Here is a 22,292-nt window from a genome sequence, read left to right as displayed (position 1 = left end):
ATCAAGGGAAGGGGCACATTTGTATAGTCATTCATGTCTAAGGTGTAAATGGTATACTGTATCTTTACAGTTGAATAGTTTTGGCAGAGGTATGCTTTCTACTGGGTGAAATCGTTTACAGAAGGCAATGCACATAGAGTAATTATTACAGAACATTTTACTATTATCCCACCGTAACACATTGTGAGCTTGTAGATCAGCTTTTTCGTTATCCATATATGGCATCATTTTAACATACAATTGTTGGAGAAAAAAAAACTATTGCAAAATCTTTGACACAAGCTCTCTGACATCGGGACACCTTTCAAGTCTTCCAGAAATATCGACACATTTCAAAATCTTTAAACTTTTCCAAAATAGCAAGAAGCTATAAGCTCACTATATTTTCTATTTGTCATACGATGAAGTATACTGTATAGGGCTTAACACATTGACTGCCAAGGACGTCATCGCAAATCCAACGCTTCACTGCCAAAGACGTAATATTAGTTATGTTATGTGCAAACAGAGTTTCAGGAGAGTTTTCATGACTCAGAGCATATGGCCATAAATCATAAATAGAATAAAACCAGCATTTATTTAGTTATGCACACATCTATAATTGTGTCCGCCAGGCCGAAGGCCACCAGGAGGCCGATTTTTGCTAAAATAAATGTTTTATATTACTCCTACAGATTTTGACTTAACATCATGCAGATAGCTATACATTATCTCTATAGTCATGTGATGAAATCTGTCAAATTAAAACATTTCCATCCTGATTGGCTAAGATTGGCTTCCAAAGTTTGCAGGAGTTGGTGTTTGTGTGTGTGAACGCAGCGTTCATTTGCCGTGAAACTTTGCAAACACATTCCCACTACGCCAACGAAGAAATACCACCCTACATTTTTTTAAATCGGCCTCATGGTGGCGCTCTAAGAGGTCGATTCATGTCTTGGCCTGTAACTCTTGAACCGTAGGTCATACAATCAAAAAGAGTTTCCCCTTGGATTCTTTGGATTATTGCGGAACTCCCCAAATACGTCAATTTCCAACTGACAAGTTCTCCGCCATGTTGCGTTTTCTTTGCAAAGCAAAGCACTGCTGGACCAATCTCACCACGATTTTCTTTTCATATCGGCCAGTTATAGCGCCACCATGACACAGATTTTTGCTAACCACATTTTCTGTTACTACTCCTACAGATTCCAAACCTCACACCAATCTGTATACATTATCTCTGTAGTAATGTGATCAAGAGGCATCTGTCACATTTCTCAAAATTCAATCCGATTTCCATTTCCCTGGACTCCTTGGATCATGACGCAAAAGGTCCTGTTTGTGCCAGATAACATTTTCTGCCATAGTGCGTTTTCTTCAAAACACACTTTTTGCTATCACTACAGGTTTTGTCCAAAACTCACACAAATCGGTACACTGTATCTCTGGGGTCATGTGATCAATGTATATGTTTGATTGTTCAGATCCCATTCCTGGCTATGACCAAAGTTTGTGGGCCATGAGTAGGCGACTCAGGTGACTTTCCCCCCCCCACTATACCAAATATCTTTGCAGTTACATATAATAATGTAACTGCAATTCATGGGTAGCTTGTACAAAAAACTAATACGCTGAAGTTTGCTCAAGACTGCCCTGTGAAATCCAAGGTTAAAGCTTGTCTTGATTTAACAAACAGCTTGCAATTCAAGACAATTTTTCTATAATCATGGTAGCGATTTGCAATTGCCTGTCACACTGCACCTTAATGAAAGCTGACTGAAGCGTATACATGGAACATATGCTGGCTTTTACCAGCTAAATATGCTTGTCAATATGGTGCTGGCATGTTTGTCACATTCAAAGACGCTCGCACGTTTGAGTACACAAAGAATGGCACATGAAAACAGACAAGATCGTACAATATGCAGGGAAGAAAAGATATTTGTGTTCACAGACTTCACACACACTCTCTCGCTCGCGCTCTCTCTCTCTCTCTGTCTCTCTCAAACAATGCAGCTTGCCTTAATTCTTGGAAGCAAATGTGTTCCCTGAACAGGGAGCAATTAGTTAACCGATCTCTCTCTCTCTCTCTCTCTCATCTGTCTCTCTCCCTCTCATCTCTCTCTCGCCTTCTCTCCCTCTCTCTCCCTTTCTCTATCTCTCTCTCATACGCCCACGGTGTCTGGAGAGTGTGGTAAAACAGCGAATCACAGCGGTAGGTCCATAATCTTGCCAGTAGACACTCACGCAATAAAATCCTGAGTGTTAATTTAACTCTTAAAGTTAAAGTGGATAAATGGACAAATGGATAAATTAACATTGAAGATTTTACTATGCAATAATTCGATAGATCCGCCTATAGCGTCTTCATTGCTTGGAAGAGCAGCAAGCCATTTCTGAGATAATCGCATCGCATCGCACGCACGCACGCACGCACGCACGCACGCACACACACACACACACACACACACACACACACACACACACACACACACACACACACACACACACACACACACACACACACACACACACACACACACACACACACACACACACACACACACACACACACACACACACACACACACACACACACACACACACACACAGGTAAATGCTCTGTAGGAGTGAGCATGTGGTATGAAGGGAGTCATTATCTAGTCTGGCTAACCCAGACAGTGTAGTACAGCGTCAGCCTTCAAGCTCTCTGGAATATGACTGTGAAGGGAACAATCTTGAGGCAATGATTTCTTTTTCTTTCTTTCTTCTTTATTTGCCCAATTTTCACCTTACTTTTCCATACCAATACCATTATTTTTCAAATGTGATAGTAGCCAGCCTAACTTATAACAGGAGAGCAAGAAAACGATGTGTGTTCATATTTTATAGCTCATTTTGTTATCTTTCTTTAAAGCCACAATCTGGGACCAATGTATAAAGGTAGTGTAGCCCATTGGTTCTCAAACTTTTCTTCTACTGAACATTTTGCTTAGAGAATAGTGACATCAAAAGTCCAGTTTTTATGTTTAAAATAAAACAGCATAATGGCAATTAAGTATTGCTTTCTATTCAATAACAGTTGTACTAGTCACGTTTTTTATTTAATTTGGTTTAAAACTTTACAGATCAGCAGGTTCACATGACTGTAGCCTATGACTATTGTATAGCACATCTTCTGCAGTGGTTGGAGTTGGTCTCCCTATTCTTCCAATGAGAAATGTCAACCCTGGTGTTAGGAAGGAGTCAGGACACATACAGTACTGCTTGACAATGCCACCAAAAGGTATTTCATTCAGACCCTAGACGTGCCACCATCCTTTGAGAGCATCACAAGCTTTGTTGGGTTTGTGAAAAAAGACGACAAACAATGACATCCACAAAGTATTAGAATTATTAAATGAATAATTTTGGGATACACTTCTTAACTAAACATAGGAATACAAAGCATAACATATTTGTCCAAAACTTTTATTTTGAGTTTTTGACCTGACAAAGTGTGAAAATCCATGTCAAATTAGTGTTTAGAATCACATACTTCTATAAGTTGTACCTACAATCTAAGCAAGCGATACATCATTCTATAGCTTTGATCCTCTATTTCACTTCCATATGACATTTATAAAAATCACACCCTGTGTGAAGGTAGCGGCGCCTTTGATACATTTTGTCATCGATATGTGTTTATAATGTGTTTATAGCCATGTGTCACGTGAAGCTTGACCAATCACTTTGTTGACGCACCTGACTAATCAGAACGTTGACGCACACGGACAAAGTCAGGTATAGAGCGGCTAGCGCCGCTAAAAAGTAAAATGCTAAAATGTTCAATGAACCATGTAGTTGCTGCGTTCGGCTTGGTCACAAATGTAAGACAAGTGAGCTGCTATGAGGCTTGTTACTTACATCTTAGACTGCCCTAGCGCGTCTGATATCTGGTCTTAAGGGGTGGGTTCAAAATCTCTGGAGAAAAATTCCACGAGATCCCATTGGTTCACCGATCTGTCCGTCAGCCCCCGCCCTGCCCCATGCCCCTCCTCCTCCCCCAATGTGCAGCATTGAGAGCCCTGACGCCCACTGCACTCTGGTTGGTTGGGGAAATGAAACTATTCCAGGAACGTCAACAGGCTGGTCCAGGCTCTTATTTTTGAGCAAAACGTGAAGGGAAATAAAGGCCTGGAGATCGAGACTACTTACATCTTAAATCCAAATAAAGCATTAAATACATTTGTTCTGCTTTTTCTTTTTCTTCAATCTGCTGACTGTTATTTGAATGTTGTTTGGACATGCATTAATATCTAGTGGCATATCTAGTGCATGGTATATAGTTTGTGATTATCAGCTTTGAATATGGAAAAGAAAAAGAAAAAAGTCTGATTTGTAGGCCAAGCTTTCTGCACAGCATCAGAATGCCAAATTATCTGTTTGGTATAATTAATTATGCATCCTTAGTGTTATCATCAGCAGCCTTTGTCAATTAATATTTAAATATGTCATTATTCAAGTAGTTCATAATAATAGTCTTATTCCGTCAAGGATGAGAACTAGTGCATACAGCCTCCCAGTGTATTAAAAGTGTTTATCTTGGTGTATTTAAATTAAATTAACACTTTAATATTAACACATTTTACTGTGTACTGTATGTGACTGGAGGGATTATAATGTTTCTATCTATGCATCTTCCTCCCCTTTTGAAGCCATGGCAACACAGTGCGTGAGGGCTATTCTGACTTCCAACAACTAGCTCACACTGTGCTCTGATGACATGAGGTTAGACTGCAGCAAATAGATTAAAATACTGTATGTATTTATTGTCCACACTTGGGGATTATCCTTTGGCTTCACGTGGTACAACCAAAAACAGATACAACCTAAGGTGCAATGACTCCAGAAACAAAACTAGAAAAAGTGCTCCTCGGAGCACAGGTCTCCGCCAGGTCAGGTAGGTTATCGTGGCCTCCTGGTGGCGCTATAATGTGAAAAGGGTGGCATTTCTTCTTAGGCCTTTGATGGCAATCGGACACTGCATTCATGATTTGAGGCATTTTGTTCCAAAAATGTGTTTTGCTAAATTAGACCTGCTGGTGGCGCTATAACAGGGCAATGTGGAAGGGTGGCATTTCTTCGTCATTGCAGTGCAAATGTTTGTGCATGTTTCCCTGCAATCGGACCCTGCGTTCATGATTTGCGGCATTTTGTTGAAAACGGGCCACTCCTGCAAGCTTTAGATGTCAATCTTAGCCAATCAGGATGGAAAATGAAAAATCTAACAGATCCATCTGGATCACATGACTATAGAGATCATGTGTACCGATCTGTGTGAGATTTGGATACAATCTGGAGGAGTAATATCCAAAAATGTGTTTTACATAAGCTGGTGGCGCTATAAAAGGCAGATGTGAAAAATGCAGGGCAAGCGTGTTTCATGGCCTCTAGGGAGTGCACATACAAAGTTTTACACAGATCGGTGCAATTATACAGCCTCATGGTGGCGCTATAACAGGCCAATACCAATTGGCCTGTTATAGCGCCACCATGAGGCTGATTTGAAAAATGTCAAGTGGCATTTCTTCCTCGGCCTAGTGGGAATGTGTGTGCAAAATTTCACGGAAATTACATGCTGTGTTCATGATTTGAGGCATTTTGTTCAAAAGAAGCACTCCTGCAAACTTTGGAAGCTATTCTTAGCCAATCAGGATGGAATATGAAAAATCTGAAAGACCTGTTTCGTTTAATGACTATAGAGATACTGTGTACCGATTTGCGTGATGTTTGGACAAAATCTGTAGGAGTACTGTCAAAAAATGAGTTTTGCAAAAAGCGGCCTCCTGGCTATATATAAATTTGGGGCAGAGGTTCTGAATTGGCATCCAGGGAGTGTGTGTGCACAGTTTTGCTGCGATCAAGCCAACGGTGCCAGAGATTAGCTGGTCACAGACGGACGGACGGACGGACGGACGGACGGACGGACGGACGGACGGACGGACGGACGGGGTGCAAAACATGCTCTCTCGCCATGCCTTTCGGCCTGACGTAGACAATAAGATGCAAATGACACAGCAGTACAATGCTTCTGGTATAATTCTACCAGAATAATAACTGATGGAAATGACAAAGATATGATTTATTCTTCAGGTGTGGGTCGGCAGTAAAAACAAACCAAGCACACTGGACTTCCGTTTTGTTGGCCTATGATAGGGATCCTGGGAGAGAACAGGTGTTGCCTTGCTCAAAGGCCCTTTGAAGGTAGTTTGGGCAGATTGTGATTATGGGGTCAAGTCATCTACTGTCTCTACTCTCAGACATTTTACCAGATGGTCCACAAACTTAAAAAATGGTTACTTTCAAGTCACAAGCTAATTACAAAAAAATGACATTGATGAGCGTCATTTCCTTTCAAGCTCGCCACACTAGACTTTTAGTCTAGATGCTGCCAGTAACTGATTAAAAACAAAAGCCAAGTGACATCAACATCATCATGAACCCGAAGGGAAGACATCTTTTGATATCCCAAAGCTTTGTCCTTTAGTTGTCACCCCCCCCCCCCCACTGATGATACAGTTTCCTTACAGAAAATGTGTTGCCATCTTACGAGACAATCTGTCGGCATCTGATAACCTTGGCTTCCCACCAAGTAAGCATTTATGACAGGTAAGCATATTTTTGCACTGGGCCCCATCATCTGCTCAGTGATGTGAGAAAAGTGTGTGTGTACATGTATTTCTTTTTTTGGGGGGTAGATGAAGGATAAAAGACAGGAAGAGATGCAGAGAGGCAGATGGAGCCACACAACACACACACAGGGATGCACACACACACGCGCGCGCGCGCGCGCGCACGCACGCACGCACGCACGCACACACACACACACACACACACACACACACACACACACACACACACACACACACACACACACACACACACACACACACACACACACACACACACACACACACACACACACACACACACACACACACACACACACACACACACACACACCCCCCCCCCCCCCCCCGCATGGACACACACTGGCGTAAAGCAATCCTCACCTCTGTCTAATTTATGCAAATGCAAGCAGTGGTGGGAGGGACATGGGAGTGAGAGCTGGAGTGAGAGCAGTCAAGAGTTGTTCTCAGATCTGAGCTTATGCGGCAGAATATCCCTGCCTGAAAACAAGAAGCCTAACATCTCCCCAGGGGTGATATGGTGACATTGGGGGCTTTGTCCAGATTGGGTTTCTCTGCCTGCGTCATGTGTTTGGTATGTTGGAGACTCACCACTGTAGGTGGCAGAGGTGCAGAAGTGGGTGTATCTTTTTTCAAATTAACAGCGCGCTGCAATTTTGGCGTCAGTAAGGACCACAATTTATGTCACGCGCTGACTTGGAGCAGCCAGGTCAACTCATTCGCCATATAGTGAGGCGCTCATTGAACCATATCTTAATAAAGGAAAGTGGTGGCCTGACTGGCAGGGAGGGAGGACAAAGTGGCATGGCAGAGGAGGAGGAGGAGGGGGTGGGGGTGGGGGGTGGAGGAGACAGATGTTGGAACCTGATCTTGATACAGTATGTGCTCATCAAGCCACCTTCGCTTGCCGAGTTCCCCCGGACACCTCTGGGAGGGATTTAATGACTTTCCCCGTGACAAATCGTTTCAAATATCGTCGGCTCTGTATCCACTGAATGTGGGTGTAGATTTAGTTAAAACTGTGTGTGTGGGGGTAGGGTGGGGTAGGGAGTTTATACCATTCTGTCCCTAAAATACAGACAGCCTGAGTGAGAGGAGGGGTAAATACCTGTAGATGGCCTAACATACAAAGGAGAGGCAGAGAGAAAAGGGGGGATAGAGAAAGTAGGGGATGTCCTTTGATTCATTTATCCCAAGACATGTGTTTTTGTATTCAGTGGCAGCTTAATGGCCATGTATAGACCTAGACTGAAGTTTGCCGTAGGGCAGTACACACACACACACACACACACACACACACACACACACACACACACACACACACACACACACACACACACACACACACACACACACACACACACACACACACACACACACACACACACACACACACACACACACACACAGCTGTTATTAAGGCAATGGCCAGCAGGAACAAGATAAAGGTCTGCGTGATTGCGCGAAAACAGAAAGACGTGAGCTCTACAAATGAATAAATGCTGAATAAATGCCTGGGCTTATGGACGGGAAGAGCTTTGCATTGATTACAGGAATGAATACATGAATGAGGGGGATTGTGTGTAGACCACAATGAGAGAGACATGCAGGCCACGTTCTATTATCCTTCCAGTCCATTAGGTTTACATCAGTAAGACAAAGACTGATGGAGATAGACAGAGGAGCAAAACACGATCTGTTTGTGCGTAAGCAAATTTGTAAAGCTCCTAAAGTCTACTATCCCTCCAAATCCTGACTTGAGACGAGAGAAAACGGCGGTGACACACATTGTTTATGTGACTCATTAACTGGGAGCCAGCCGAGCTCTACTCCCCTCCCCAAGTGTCTTAACAGACCCTGACTGACAAACCTCCCTGCATCGCCACCCCTCTCTCTCTCTCTCTCTCTCTCTCTCTCTCTCCACCACCACTCTAACCACAAATTACAGCACGTAGCTGTGATGGAAAGGTCAATTTTACACTGCTGCTGCAGTCATCTGACAAGATCACTCCTAGTTAGGGGAAGGGAAGGGGGCTGGGTTCTAAGGGAATCGGTGTGGGCATGTGTGCGTGTGTGTGTGTGTGTGTGTGCTCATGCGTGTGTGCGTGTCTATGTGTGTGCTAACGTAGAGAAAAGCAAAATGTACCGACATGGGGACGAGTGTAGTCAGAGGTCATTTGTCATCGGTGATTGTGCCAGGACTTGGGGGTTAGCAATTACTTAATCAGCGAGTCGTGTGTGTCCAATAAAGGTGACTGGGTGTAGTGCCATTCTCATCCGGTGAAGGGATGAGCATCTTTAGGATATTACTACAATTATTGTTACTATACTGATCGGTTTGGTGCGTTGTCGATACTCTTGTCGGTTCTTCGTGATTATTTGGCATTCCGATGGTCATGAAAATACAAGACATTTTTGTGGAATTTAAAATGGCATTTTCCAGGCCTGGAAAGGTTCAGGAAAATAATTAATTAATCAATGATCACATTTAATGATGTTTATTTATTTTTAATGAACCAACCAGCCAATCTGCTGCATGAATAGTGAAACCCACTTTTCCACTAAAAATAGCTCTCGCTTAATCAATCTCATAGTGGATCAGAGAAGGAGGCTCTAAATACTGTAGCCAAGAACTGTTTAGCTAGCCAATATATGTGTAAATTATTAGTTGCCACTCATACAATTATGCAGAAATACAGTCTGGCAAAAGTTTGAAAAGTTATGGAAATTACTTTTCATTTACCATGACTTTGGAAATGAAAGTCTTATATAAACATACTTTCTTCAGCAGAAGCAGCTGGAATTTTGTTTTAATGAAGTCTGTATTAATTCATTATTAGCCGAGAACTCTGTACACCAGGGTATGGCATACATCAGTGGTGTAAGGTAACTAAGTACATTTACTCAAGTACTGTACTTAAGTACAATTTTGAGGTATTTTTACTTTAGTGGAGTGTTTCCAATTTTCAGTACTTTTACTTCTACTCCACTACATCTCAGAGGCAAATATTGTAATTTTACTCCACTACAATTATTTGAAAACTTTAGTTACTAGTTACTTATTACAAAACATACATCAACCACTTCAGCCCTATTTAAACTTTGGCTATTTGAAAATAGCCGATCAACAAGCTCACAACGCGTTGTGACGCGGCGTGTTCTGAGCTTGTAGATCTGCTATTTCCAAAAGATTTAAAAACATTTTATACATATGATACCTTGTGAAAGGGGACATTCTGCATAATGAGTACTTTCTACTTCTGGTACTTTAAGTACATTTTGACACCAATACTTTTCTACTTTTAATCAAGTACATTTTCGATTTCGGACTTTTACTTGTAGAAAATGTCTACATTGCAGTATTGATACTTTTACTTAAGTAAAACATTTGAGTAATTTTTCCACCACTGGCATACATGCAGTGGAGAAGAAAGACGATTGGACTGCGAGCAAAGCAGTCGTACTAGTAGGGAGCATGTCGTCAGATAGCCTTTTTTGAGCTGCCAGCACCTTTCTGCCAAGCATTTCTATTGGTAAAGACATGCTAGGAGTGCTCCAGCATTCCAGCACCGTGCCTCGGGTTTCATCACTCTCTGTGTCCAGCGTTATTTGACGGAGCGCCCTGGGCTCTTCGGGTAGGAAATACAGGGACGTGCACAGATAGACTCTAGGTGGTGCTACAGCACCTGCCCTTTGCCCTCTTGACCAGAAGTGCCCTTTTGAAGTGTGCCCAGTTTACAGCAGGGGTCTTCAACAGGGGGTCCGGGACCCCTAGGGGGTCCTCAGAGTTACTACAGGGGGTCCGCCAAATCTTTATGTGATATGATTTTTCTTTTTACCATAACCACTCGAAACCTAGCATCCCTTTTCTGAGGAGAACTTTAGCCAAAAATAGCAGATCTACAAGCCCACAACGCCTCGCGCTGCGAGGCGTTGTGGGCTTGTAGATCGGCTATTTTTGGCAAAGAGGTATAAGTGTAGAGGGAAACAAAAAAAAGTATAATTTACTTGAGCACCTGCCCCTCACAATGTCTGTGTACGCCACTGAGAAGAGAGTTAAACTTTTGGAGAGGACCGCCACTCATCAATGTCACTTTTTCCCAACCAGCCAATCAAAATGAAGAAAATGGCGAGGCCAAGTGGAAAACTGATCTCCTGACCTACCCCAAAGCCCCCTTCGCCTTATGCGAAAAATCTAATATCGAATGAAACAGACTTCATAACTATAACTATAAATGTATGGAAAGTGCATGAATATTGATAAACTCTTTCTGTGGACATGGCCACTTAGGGGCTGTGTGGGCAGAAAGTGTTTTTTTGAGCTCTCAGCATCTTTCCGCCATGCATTTCTATGATAAAGACACGCTAAGAGACACACTCTTCCCAGCACCACACGTCACGTTTCAGCGCCTTCAGCGGCCAGTGTTTTGGCAGAGCGCCCAGGGCAGGGTCGGATTAAATGAATAGATTACATTAGGCAGACTGTATTCTTTGTGGCGGCTGAGGCAGAGGACGGGGAAGGCTAATATTTGACCAACAATTATACTTGTTTTAACGACGGCACAAGGCAATGGTATTATGTTTCATGGAGGCATAATTATGAACTCAAACAATAACGCACAGCTATTAATGCAACACAGTAAAAGCAGACCGACTGCTAAAGTTACATGCATACTTATAGGCACATCAGAAAATAGTTTTGTTAGAAATGGAGTTTTAATCACACTCAGGTCTGGCTTCAGGGTGAAGGGACTGAACTTTGTGAAATAAAAGTCATTTATTTAACCATGCTATAGCCTCAGGAAGCGTAAACAACAACATAATGCTATATTAGTGTGTGGGAGAGGAGAGCTCTTTTGCAATGTGTAAATGGAACATAAGTGATGTCTGTGTGCGTTATGGCCATTCCTTCCATGACATGTGTGCAGTTGTGCCATCGGAGATCAAAATCAAAGAATATATCATATACAGTATATTTTAATCAGAGCACTTGAATTCTTCTCTCTCAAAATTAGCATAGGTGGGTAGAAACAGCTGTTTGTAGCTCGCAGCACTCTTTCTCTCTGTTTCTCTGTCTGTCTGTCTCTCTTTCTCTCCCACGAAGAGCAAGTAGGCTAAGAAATCAAACTAACTGACCTAATGTTCTATCTGTCTGTCTGTCTATCTATCTTGTCTGTCACGATTTTGTACTTTTGTTTTATAACATATGGTGTGGTGTGGTGTGCTGCGCTTCGCAAACATCCCCTATACATCAGTGGTTCTCAAGCATTTTCATGTCAAGGACCCCCAAATTTATATGTATTTGGCCCCCATCTGAAAAGGTTTTGTCCTGGGACCAAAATCGAAATTGTTTAAAATTTAGAATTTGTGCCGCGCTGCAAGCTTGTACAGTAAATCTGCTATTTTTGAGTAGCGATAAAGTGGTTAAAATGATTGTGACGCTATAATAACATATATTGCTGGGGACCCCCTGGAACCCCCCACTTTGAGAACCACTGTCCTACATACAACAGACAGCGCTGCCCATGGTGCTGAATTCCAAAGCGATCCACTATGGGGGAAAAAAGAAAGAGAGGGTTCTGCATCAAAAACATGCATTTCTGTAGATGTAGACTATATAATTTCACGCTGCTCAACAGATGTTTTGATGAATTGCATATTATTGTCTCCACTGGGGGGCCTTTACACTGGCAATCATTGTCGGTATCATCGACAGTAGTAACCACACCGTTTAGTTCTCTCTGCCATGAGAGGCTGTGTGAGCCTAGCCCCACCCCTCACACAAAGACAGGCACTGAGACAAGATTATGTAGCAGCGACTGCATACTGTGAATACATTTATACACACTTCTTTAATAGATATTCATGTAAAAACCAGGGACATTTCATGGGGACAGAAATTCAGGAACTGATGTTTGGCTACTCTATCATAAGGTGTCCACTTTAGGGCCCAATAAGATTAGCTGCATGGCTAACGGCTAAACCTGCATTTCCATTAACCAAGATTTACATTTTAGCCTGAGGAAAATGTGACACGAGACTTCAACCATTTACACATTTTTCAAAACAATACAAAACTAGAAAAAGTGCTCCTCGGAGCACAGGTCTCCGCCAGGTCAGGTACGTTATTCTGGCCTCCTGGTGGCGCTATAATAGGCATATGTGAAAATGGTGCCATTTATTCTTAGGTCTTTCACGGCAATCAGACACTGCATTCATGATTTGAGGCATTTTGTTGCAAAAATGTGTTTTGCTAAATTAGACCTGCTGGTGGCGCTATAACAGGCCCATGTGAAAACATTGGGGCAGAGGTTCTGAATTGGCATCCAGGGAGTGTGTGTGCACAGTTTCGGAGCGAACGGGCCAACGGCGCCGGAGATTAGCTGGTAACACACAGACAGGAGGGACACACACACACACACACGGACGGACACACGGACGGACGGACGGAGGGTAAAACACACTCTCTCGCCATGCCTTCGGCCTGGCGGAGACAACAAAGCTAGCCAGGATTCACTCAACGGTCTGGTTTCCACCATAAGGCCAACCAGCGTTCAGCAGTTGCCAGTGGTCCATGTGTGTGTCCGCAGCTGTGGCCACGGCCAGGCAGGGTGCGTGAACGCTGCGAGGCCGATCTAATCCGTAGTGACGCTGACATCGCGTGACATTGACACTGCACTCTCTTTGAAGGTGAGGGTTGAGCTGGGACTGGCAAGGCGGGCACACATGGGACTTTGTGTGGGTGCATCTCTGTGTTTGTGTCAATATGTGTTGAGTAAGTGAGTCTTGATGGTTGGCTTGTTGAAAGTGGAAGCAGATATGCTTAAGGTGCAAAAAAGGACGGGCAAAGACAGACACACGTACTGAGACACACACACACACACACATGCACGCATACACCCACACACAACCACACACATCCAGTTCCCCAGGGACCCTACTGAGTCATTGTTTTTCAGGCGGCAGTGACAGCTGAGCTGCAGTTTTTACCCACTCAGATGACACCCCGCTTTCTATTGATTCCTTGGAGCATAACAACAGGCAGGTTTAAGCACAGGCCCAGCAACCACTTTAAAAACAAACAGACACGGAGACATACATAATGTGCACACATCTACACATCTACACACACACACACACACACACACACACACACACACACACACACACACACACACACACACACCTCAGCATTATGAGTTTGAGCTCCTGGCATTATGTGGAGTGATGGAGAGATGTTGTTTTCCCAAGATGGTGGGGTGGTGGGGGGTGAGAGAGCCGTGGCGTGGCGAAGTGAGAAAAGAGGAGTACGAGAGAGGAGAGGAGATGCACAATAGAAAGGAGATGAGAGGAGATGTGGCGAGACCAAGATGAGAGCCAAGGCAAGTAGAGGGTAGAAGAGGTATGCTGAGGTAAAGATAACAGAGGGAGGACTTGAGAGCCAAGCCAAAAGAGATGACAGCAGTTATATTATGAAGAGGAGAGAAGAAAAGAGAAGAGATGTAGACCAAAGATTGCCGAGGGTGGTAAGTGACAGAATAGACTAATACTTTGAGGAAATTAATATGTACAGAGTACTTGGGAAAGACAGGCAGCAAATTAATCTTCTTTCTTCCTGAACCCTCCTGACACAATTTACCTCACACCTCTCACAAGTACGCACCCATCTCTGCCTCTCCTGCTCTCGCAGTCTCTCTTGTCTCTACGTTGGCCTGTCCCTCACACTGACTCTATTTCTTCATCATTCTCATTCATTCTCTCTCTTTCACTCCATTTCCCTCTCTCACCTTCATTCCTCTTTGACACTTTGGTGCCAGAGGTGAATACTGTAGCGTCTCACAGATTCAAGTGTCCTGGGAAAGTATCCAGGCATGCGAGTCCCCTCGTAACCTTCATGTACTTTATCATTCAAATTACACACCTCCCCCTACAACGTTTGATTGAACCCAATCATACTTGACCGTGCCTACAGTATAAGAGATCTATTTGGAAAAGTTACAGAGCAAATAATGCAAACCCTGGAATGTTCAAGAAATTCAATGGATTGCTTTGCTTTAATTGCATTGCTTTGCATTTCTAACATGCCAAAGGTATGGCCAAAATATATATTTGTTTCCCGGTCTTGGAAGAGCATGCACTTTATATCCTAAACGAGACTAAAGTTGCGCTACATATCTCTTACTAATACACTCACTGCAAAATACCATTTCACAGACAAACCAGAGCAGCAGACTAAATAATAATATAAATGAAGACCTTCTCATCAGGGTGCTGCAAGCCTGGTGATGCTGTGATAATAAGAACATCCTCTTTCCATCTCTTCTGACATTACACAACAATTTTTACTTTTACTTTTTACCTAATAGTCACATCTAGCACTGTTACAGAGGCCTAATCAAATAAAAGTTGTATAGCTTTTATGTGCGTTTATCTATTGAGATGACATATCTCTTTGTCATGAGTGACTGAGGCAAATCGCAACGTGCATCTTGAGCCATCAACACAAACAATCAAGAGGGAACATCTCTTTTAAATCATTTTGAAATGAGGGATTACACTGCATGAAAACCCTTTTCTGCTTCATTCAGTACAGACCTTAGGGACATTATAGCAAACGCTCTTTTAACTGCAGAGAGTAATATTCATAAATATGCATATCCAGACCTTTATCTCCATAGCTATTTCTATATCAGTATATCTTTTGCTTTCAAGTGAAACCGCCAGCGTAGCAGCAAGAGACTGGGACAGTTTTATAACCCTGATATGGTTCCTCTCAAAAGCAAAAGCTCTCAAGTTAGTCCAATTAGTGTCCTCATAACATTTTAACACTTCTGTTTACACAAGGTGGGTCATAAACAAGTAGTTTTAATTAGGTACATAACGGCGCTGATGAAAAACAAAATTAAAAAAAATATGGTGTGTGTATTCGTTTTTCACAGAATAGTGAAATAAACAAAAACTACTCGGGGTGAGATCAGGTGAGGATGGAGTGTGTGAAATTTTGTTTTTTCAGTCAAACATTTTTGGAGTGGTTGGTTTGGAGTGGCACTAATAGAGGCTGGTTCTGAATAAGGTAATCGAGTAGGTATTTATTATTTGTTTTTGGTTTAAAGAATTGCATATTTGATCTGTATTCCCCAGCAATTTATTTCAATGAAACTTGCTCAGTGGCGTTTGAAGCACCCGGAAGTATAATATTGGGTCCATTGGGTCTATGCCATAGAGTCTGCCGGAAGTACCAATATTGGGTCCAATAGAGCGGCCATAGAGTTATGAGCAGGCGCAACAAACGGTAGATGCACGTGCAGTAGCATTTTAAATGCGGAAGTGTTGCTATCCCAGATTTGACCACCAGGCGACGGCTGCTTCACTGTTCTACCGCGGCTCTGGGGGCTTGATGTTAACAGGCTGTGAGGAGTAGGTGGGTTCTAACAGATGTACGGCCAGGCCTGCTCAGGTAGGGTAGAGTCCACTTCTGATGCAAACTCAAAAGAGTTTTTACGAAGCGTATGACCTATGACACAAGTCATAAAGAAATATACATCTATGGAGGGAACTGCGGCATCAACCAGAAATGATTTTAGTGTTGACCCCCATAGTTGAAAATCACTTACTCCTTCTTGTGTGTAGGCTACTAACATCAGTGTATTTTGCTGCAGGGCAACCAGTCTAAACAGTAAACTCGTTTCAATACAAAATAATAATACATATATTTTCATGTATTGGTGTGTTAAAGCAGCCTATGTCTGTATGTGTGTGTGAGCAACCAACAAGCCAAATTCCTTGCACAGAATGCACAAACCTACCTTGTGTATAAATAATAATGAAATGGATTCTAATTACGAGATTGGGATTTTAATGCCACGGGTGTTATAGAGTCACAATTACAGCTTTGACAAAAATGAACAAAGCCACAAGCTATTTGATCATGTTTCAATCGATATGAGGTCAGGAAGAAGGCTCAGGATGAGAGAATTTTATATTCTACTGATCTGCTTTCCCGATGGCGCTGTGCCATGTTATACACAGCTCTCCAAACCAATGCTGCGTCTCTCAGAAAAGAAAAATCCAATCTCCAAGTTCTATCCAAAAATGGTCCCCTTACAAAACAAGGAAATATAAACATAACATTCAATTACATACTGTATGACCTGAAGCAAATAAGAAGTGAAATAAAAAACAAATCTCCATCTACAGTACACATCACTCTCTGAGTAAATCTTCTGTTGTGTCCGACCACCCCTTGTTTCCTCCCTATGTTTCTTTCTCACCTAATACAACCTCAGCTCCACCCTACACCCCTGCATGTTGTCTCTGACTCTTTTCAACACTTGGAGGACGAGACTTTTCTGTTGAAGCACATTTAACCACATGAACACCATAGAGACCCTATTCTGGGCATGTGAGCAAACATTCGGCAAAATAGTAGATCTACAAGCTCACAAGGTGTCGTAATGTGATGTGTTGATTGATTGATTGAATACTTTATTAACAGTTTGCAAAAAACAAGGATGACCCAGAGAAGCCCTCAGGGCTTGTTTCCATTAAGGTGTGTGTATTCAATTCATCGAGACATTTAAAGACAAACAATAATATACAATAATATGCAAAAAACATCATATGAAAGAAAGATATGTACAGTAGACACTAGACAGTGGGGGGGGGGGGGGTAATTTCAGGTGATGAGCTTAGACTGCATCGCTATTATTGAAGAGATTTGGTGTAGAGGGAAAAAAGGAGGGGGCCAAGTGTAGTACCCTGGGCCCCAGTCAACAAAGCATATACTGGGTTTAAGTGGTTAAAGCTAGAGTGAAGCTTATATGTTTCTTCATCCTTTAATCATCAAAATAGGGACACCAAGGTTAATATGGTTAACGTACATCTTTAAAGGAGACACACCATGAATTTAAAAAAAATATTTGATATTTAATATCATATGGTGTATGTCCCTCAAACCATTTTCAAAAGGTTTGAGCCTAAATCAACACTCAGATATACTCATCCCAAGTCAATTCTCTCAGGTTTATAAAGCACTTTCAGCTGCAATACCAAAACGTCCTGTTGGGCAGAGGGGTGCTACTGAGCAATTCTGGAGCAATTCTGTCTGTCAAAATACATGGGCAGAAAGTTTCGTGATGTAAGCAAACTTGCCATTCTGAGATGGCCTGTTCAGACACGCCCATTCTGAAAATCTCTGAAATGAGAATGAATGACTGAATGTTAAAAAAATATATTTTTTGGGGTACAAGAGACACTGGGGAGCCCAAAAAATACCCCCCCGAAAAAAAGTGAAATTCATGGTGTGTCTCCTTTAATTCACCTTTGACGGAAGCATGGATGAAACATTAATCCTCACCGACGACACACATTAATGACAGGGAGGGGTATCAAAAGCAGAGGTATGGATTTCCGTCCTATCTCCCCCAGCAAATCGAATCCTGCTGAAATCCTCCCGAAAAACCTGCTTGAGACTATAAGGGTGGTAATCACACCAAGCTTGTTTACATCTGGAGGTGTCTGAGGTGTCTCTGAATCATCCTACTACAAAGATGCATTCGCCAGGTTTACAGACAACACATTAAGAACATTTCCGATGCTGCCTCATTGAAATGTAAGGCACGGTTAAAGAAGAAAAGAAGAAAAAACACCAAAAGAGAACCCACGGCAGCAGACAACCACCCAAAGTCATCTATTCATTTGCACGATAGATCTGTGCGTGTGCTAGAATATCTCAGTCAATCCCTCCTATTGAACTGAACAATTCAAGAGGTGTGGGCAGATTGGCAAAGGGGAGCTGCATCAGCTTTAAATATAAATCCTTAAGACTTGAATATGAAATTAGCACTTTTCACCAGAAAAGGTTTGAATTAAACACACACAATTGTGTTCCCAGTTTGAAGTGTTGCGCATGGCAGTGTGCCCATTGCAGTAGGCAATCACTGAGCAGAGTGCCTCCTCAGCAAACACGGCTCTGGATCACACTTACAGTATAAACAAATCTATAAAGACACCATTTTTAAAGCCCATGATTATACAAAGACCTGCTTATCAAATTTTGTAAACAGAGCAGAATCAATAAAGGGGATCAAAAGCAGAGGATGCCTCAACCCTCCCTACGATATAATTGATTAGACTAGAATAGAAGATATATGGCCTTGGGCCCCACTGTAGAAAAAAGAGCCAAGAGAATAGACGCTACAGTGAATAAGCCACAAGGACAACACAACAAAGAGTCCAGTACAATTTCCAGTCCATATTTACAAAACAATTCCAGCGCTACTGGTAATGTGAGTAGAGGTGGCTTCATGTTACTTTTCCAAGGAAATACTCTTAACGACCCAATGGAAACAAGCCATAGTGCTTTCTTGGATTTAAAATCCTCTTAACAGACCATGTATTGAACTGCACTTCCCTGTGCTTGTCTTTGCAAACTGTTAATAAAGTATTCAATCAATCAATCAATCAACGAGCTACTACAGTGGTTCTCAAACATTTTCATGTCAAGGACGCAAAAGCATTTGGCTGTGTGCCCCCATTTGAAAATATTTTGTGCTAGGGACCCCCATAAGAGAAGATTTGTCAACCTGTGTCAGCTCGTACATTTTCGATTTCGATAATGTTCGATTAGGCGGGGAAAAAACTAATTGGGCTTAGTTCCTCATTTTGCTGGCAGGTGACCCCCCCCCCCCCCCCCCCGGAACCCCCTCAAGGACCCCTGGTGGTCCCCACACTCCACTTTGAGCACAAGTGAGCTGCTACGCCATCAATCTTGCACACAGGTTTGTGCATCAAAGATATAACTCCGCCTTGCACTGAAATAGATTTTTTTTTTGTATTTATTGTCTTGTATTTATAACAGAAACTACAAGGTATTCTGGCACACTTCAAGTTAGTGTAATGTGTGTACAGTAATTAAGGCTCAACAAAGTAAACAGTGGAAAAAAGTTTGAGTGTCATGAGCATAAAATCTCTCTATCCATAAGCAGCACACAGGCTTCGTAGCTCTCACATTTATATTCCTGGTAGAGAATGGTTCTGAATCCCTCTCTTAGATTTGCACACGCGTGCGCATGCACACATTTCGTTATTTCAATTGTACTGGGATATGCATAATGGGTTTATGCATATTTCTTTTCCTTGATTGTTCCTCTGAGCTCTCTCACCAAATCGTTCCCCTCTCAGAAAGGAAGCTCTGTCTACCGTCTTATTAACAAAAACAGCTCTAACCGATCTGCAGCAGGTTGCAAACAAAAGGTGTTGTTGAACGTTTTCAATGACAAAAAAAAGAAAACGTGGGCTGGAATAACTGGTGGTATTGTTCTGAGCAGCGGCAGTGGCGGTCGTCCACTGCAGTGGTTTAATTCCAGTCATTTGGAAGCAATCAACACAGGGAGACCAGCAGCGCAGCTTTTCCACTCTCTGCATGAGCTAAACATTCATTAGGAAATAATCAGCAGTGCAGGCACGGCTCACTCAACATGGTGTTTTGAACTGGCCACAGCTTCCCCTAACTCTCACATACTGTACACACAATGCCATATGTAATCAATGCCATAATCAAGTCAGGTTATAACCATTTACACTTTCTATTCTTAATCAATTTGACCTCAGTTGGCTCTGTACCTAGTCTGCATTTCTTTCTCCTCTAAACCAAATCTCTTCACCGAAAATAGCCGATCTACAAGTGTTGCATAACGCCGTATTGTGAGCTTGTAAATCGACTATCTTCAGTGAATGTTCCCTCCAGATTAGGGATAATAGGGTTCAAGTGATATTTTTAAGACATAGCCTACTGTGATTTAGTAAATCCAATATCATTAGTGAATGAATTGCAGCAGCAATTTGGAAATTGATTTAACATCTGGAAGTGAGTTTAGACCAGCTAACAAGAAATAACTACAAAACATGTATAATTATGTGCACTGATATAAAACATTTGATCCAGTATTGTTCATGTTGTATTCTAATTGAATACTTTAACAGCACTATGGACAATATATTCTGTACAGCATGCAACAGAAAATAAAACAGTTACTAGTGAGGAAGGAGTTTTACCATACCTTTCCGACGTACTGTGCCTCAGGTCCAATATGCTCTTCTAGTACAAAGAACTGGTTCCATATCCAACCCCTCTTGGGCCGGTGGTGGGAATCTTTCTCGGTGTCCAGAGCCTTAGTCTGGTTCCTCTGTGGTCTGACGGAGGCTCTGGGACTTAGCTCAGAGAGTTGCTTTGAGGTGGGACTGGTGTTGATGTCGGCTTGCGACGAAGGTCTGACCTTGGAGTGAACTTTTGGGTTGGACTGTGAAGATAGCCTGGCATGGGGATTGTATTTGGGGTCTGCAGCCTCAGATAGCATGTTGGGTTTTACATTTGGGCTAGATAGTGACGAAAACTTGGAGCTGGGGTTAGACAGAGCAGATGGCTCAGAATTGGGGCTGGGTTTGGATACTACCTTTGTGTTAGAATATGAAGGGCTGGACAGTGATGCAAAGCTGGACTTGATGTTGGATTTAGAATTGGATAATAAAAATGTGTTGGGGTTGGATACAGATGGCTTCGGGTTATCGGAACTATTCCTGGACACCCGTTTGGGGCTGGATTTAGATGCTGGCCCTTGCTTCGTTTTGGGATTATGTTTTGGTGGGGACTGAAGTTTGAACTTGGGGCTGGAGTTAGATATGGGGGAGGTAAGAGGTTTGAAGAAGAGGACGCTGCTGAACTGGGGAGTGAAAAATGGTGGGGGGTTGGGGCTAGGGCTGATCTGAGGCTTGTGCCTGAGGCTAGGGTTAGAGCTTGAGAGTTGGCTGGCCTCCGGCAGAGAATTAGGTTTGTGGTTAGGTATGGAACTTGGGAGAAAGCTGGGTTCAGGCTGTAACTTGGGCCTTGTGCTAGGCCTGGGGCTGGGCTTGGTGAGTGACCCATAGCTGCTCTGGACGACAACACACAGGAAGACTGCCAGAGGACAAATACGGGAAACTGCAGCCCCACTGGCTGGAACTCTCATTGTAGAGAAAGAATGATGCAGAAATGTTTCCCCCTCTCTCCTCCACTGTGTCGTACCTCTGTGGGCACACACACACAAGCACGTGCACATACAAATCAAATGCACACGTTTACTCCTCTTTCACAATATGTTCCATGGCATGGTATGGTTTTCTCCTTAAAAATACGGAAAGCTCCATGTCACACGGTCTGCTCCAAGTCACCACGTTCAATGATGTTTGAGTGCCAGATGATCCTCAGTGTATGATGCTTTTCTTCTTCTAATCATTGTTTCAACAGGCATGTGTCACTGAGCTCTACTGTATTTCCTACCGAATCAGAATTGTGACTACGACCAGTATCTACATCATGATCAACGATAAGCTAAAATACAGCTGAAAGTAATCCATATAATTCCAGTATGGTCCATGGTTTGGGGTTGTATAACATCCACTAGCACAGGTTGTTTCTCTCCATGTCGAAAGGATGCCAGACAGTGATCAGACTTCAGTTAGACTTAGTAGATCTCTTTGTGATGTGGCATCAAAGGTCAGCATTTCCTGGAAGAAAGGAAGATGAATTCAAAATCAAATGAAGTTTGATAATTTCATACAATGTAGCAACCTGATGTGCTTTAC

At 42.6% G+C, this 22,292-nt stretch overlaps 1 protein-coding gene across 1 annotated transcript in view; it reads right to left on the bottom strand.

Annotated features, from left to right (window-relative positions):
* The window catches only part of LOC311045029 (cadherin-18-like), a gene marked incomplete at both ends in the record, with an annotated part of 146,941 nt that extends 125,265 nt beyond the window's left edge, over nucleotides 1-21,676 (bottom strand). Inside the window, one exon of the mRNA XM_084056840.1 lies at nucleotides 20,732-21,676. Within this exon, the coding sequence (XP_083912966.1) occupies nucleotides 20,732-21,676 (945 nt within the window). The remainder of the gene's footprint in view (nucleotides 1-20,731) is intronic.
* Between the last annotated feature and the right edge of the window lie 616 nt (nucleotides 21,677-22,292).

Source organism: Gymnoscopelus microlampas (assembly GCF_963454915.1).
Source record: "Gymnoscopelus microlampas genome assembly, chromosome: 5".
NCBI classification, from domain to species: domain Eukaryota; kingdom Metazoa; phylum Chordata; class Actinopteri; order Myctophiformes; family Myctophidae; genus Gymnoscopelus; species Gymnoscopelus microlampas.
This window is presented reverse-complemented; position numbering and strand designations above follow the sequence as displayed.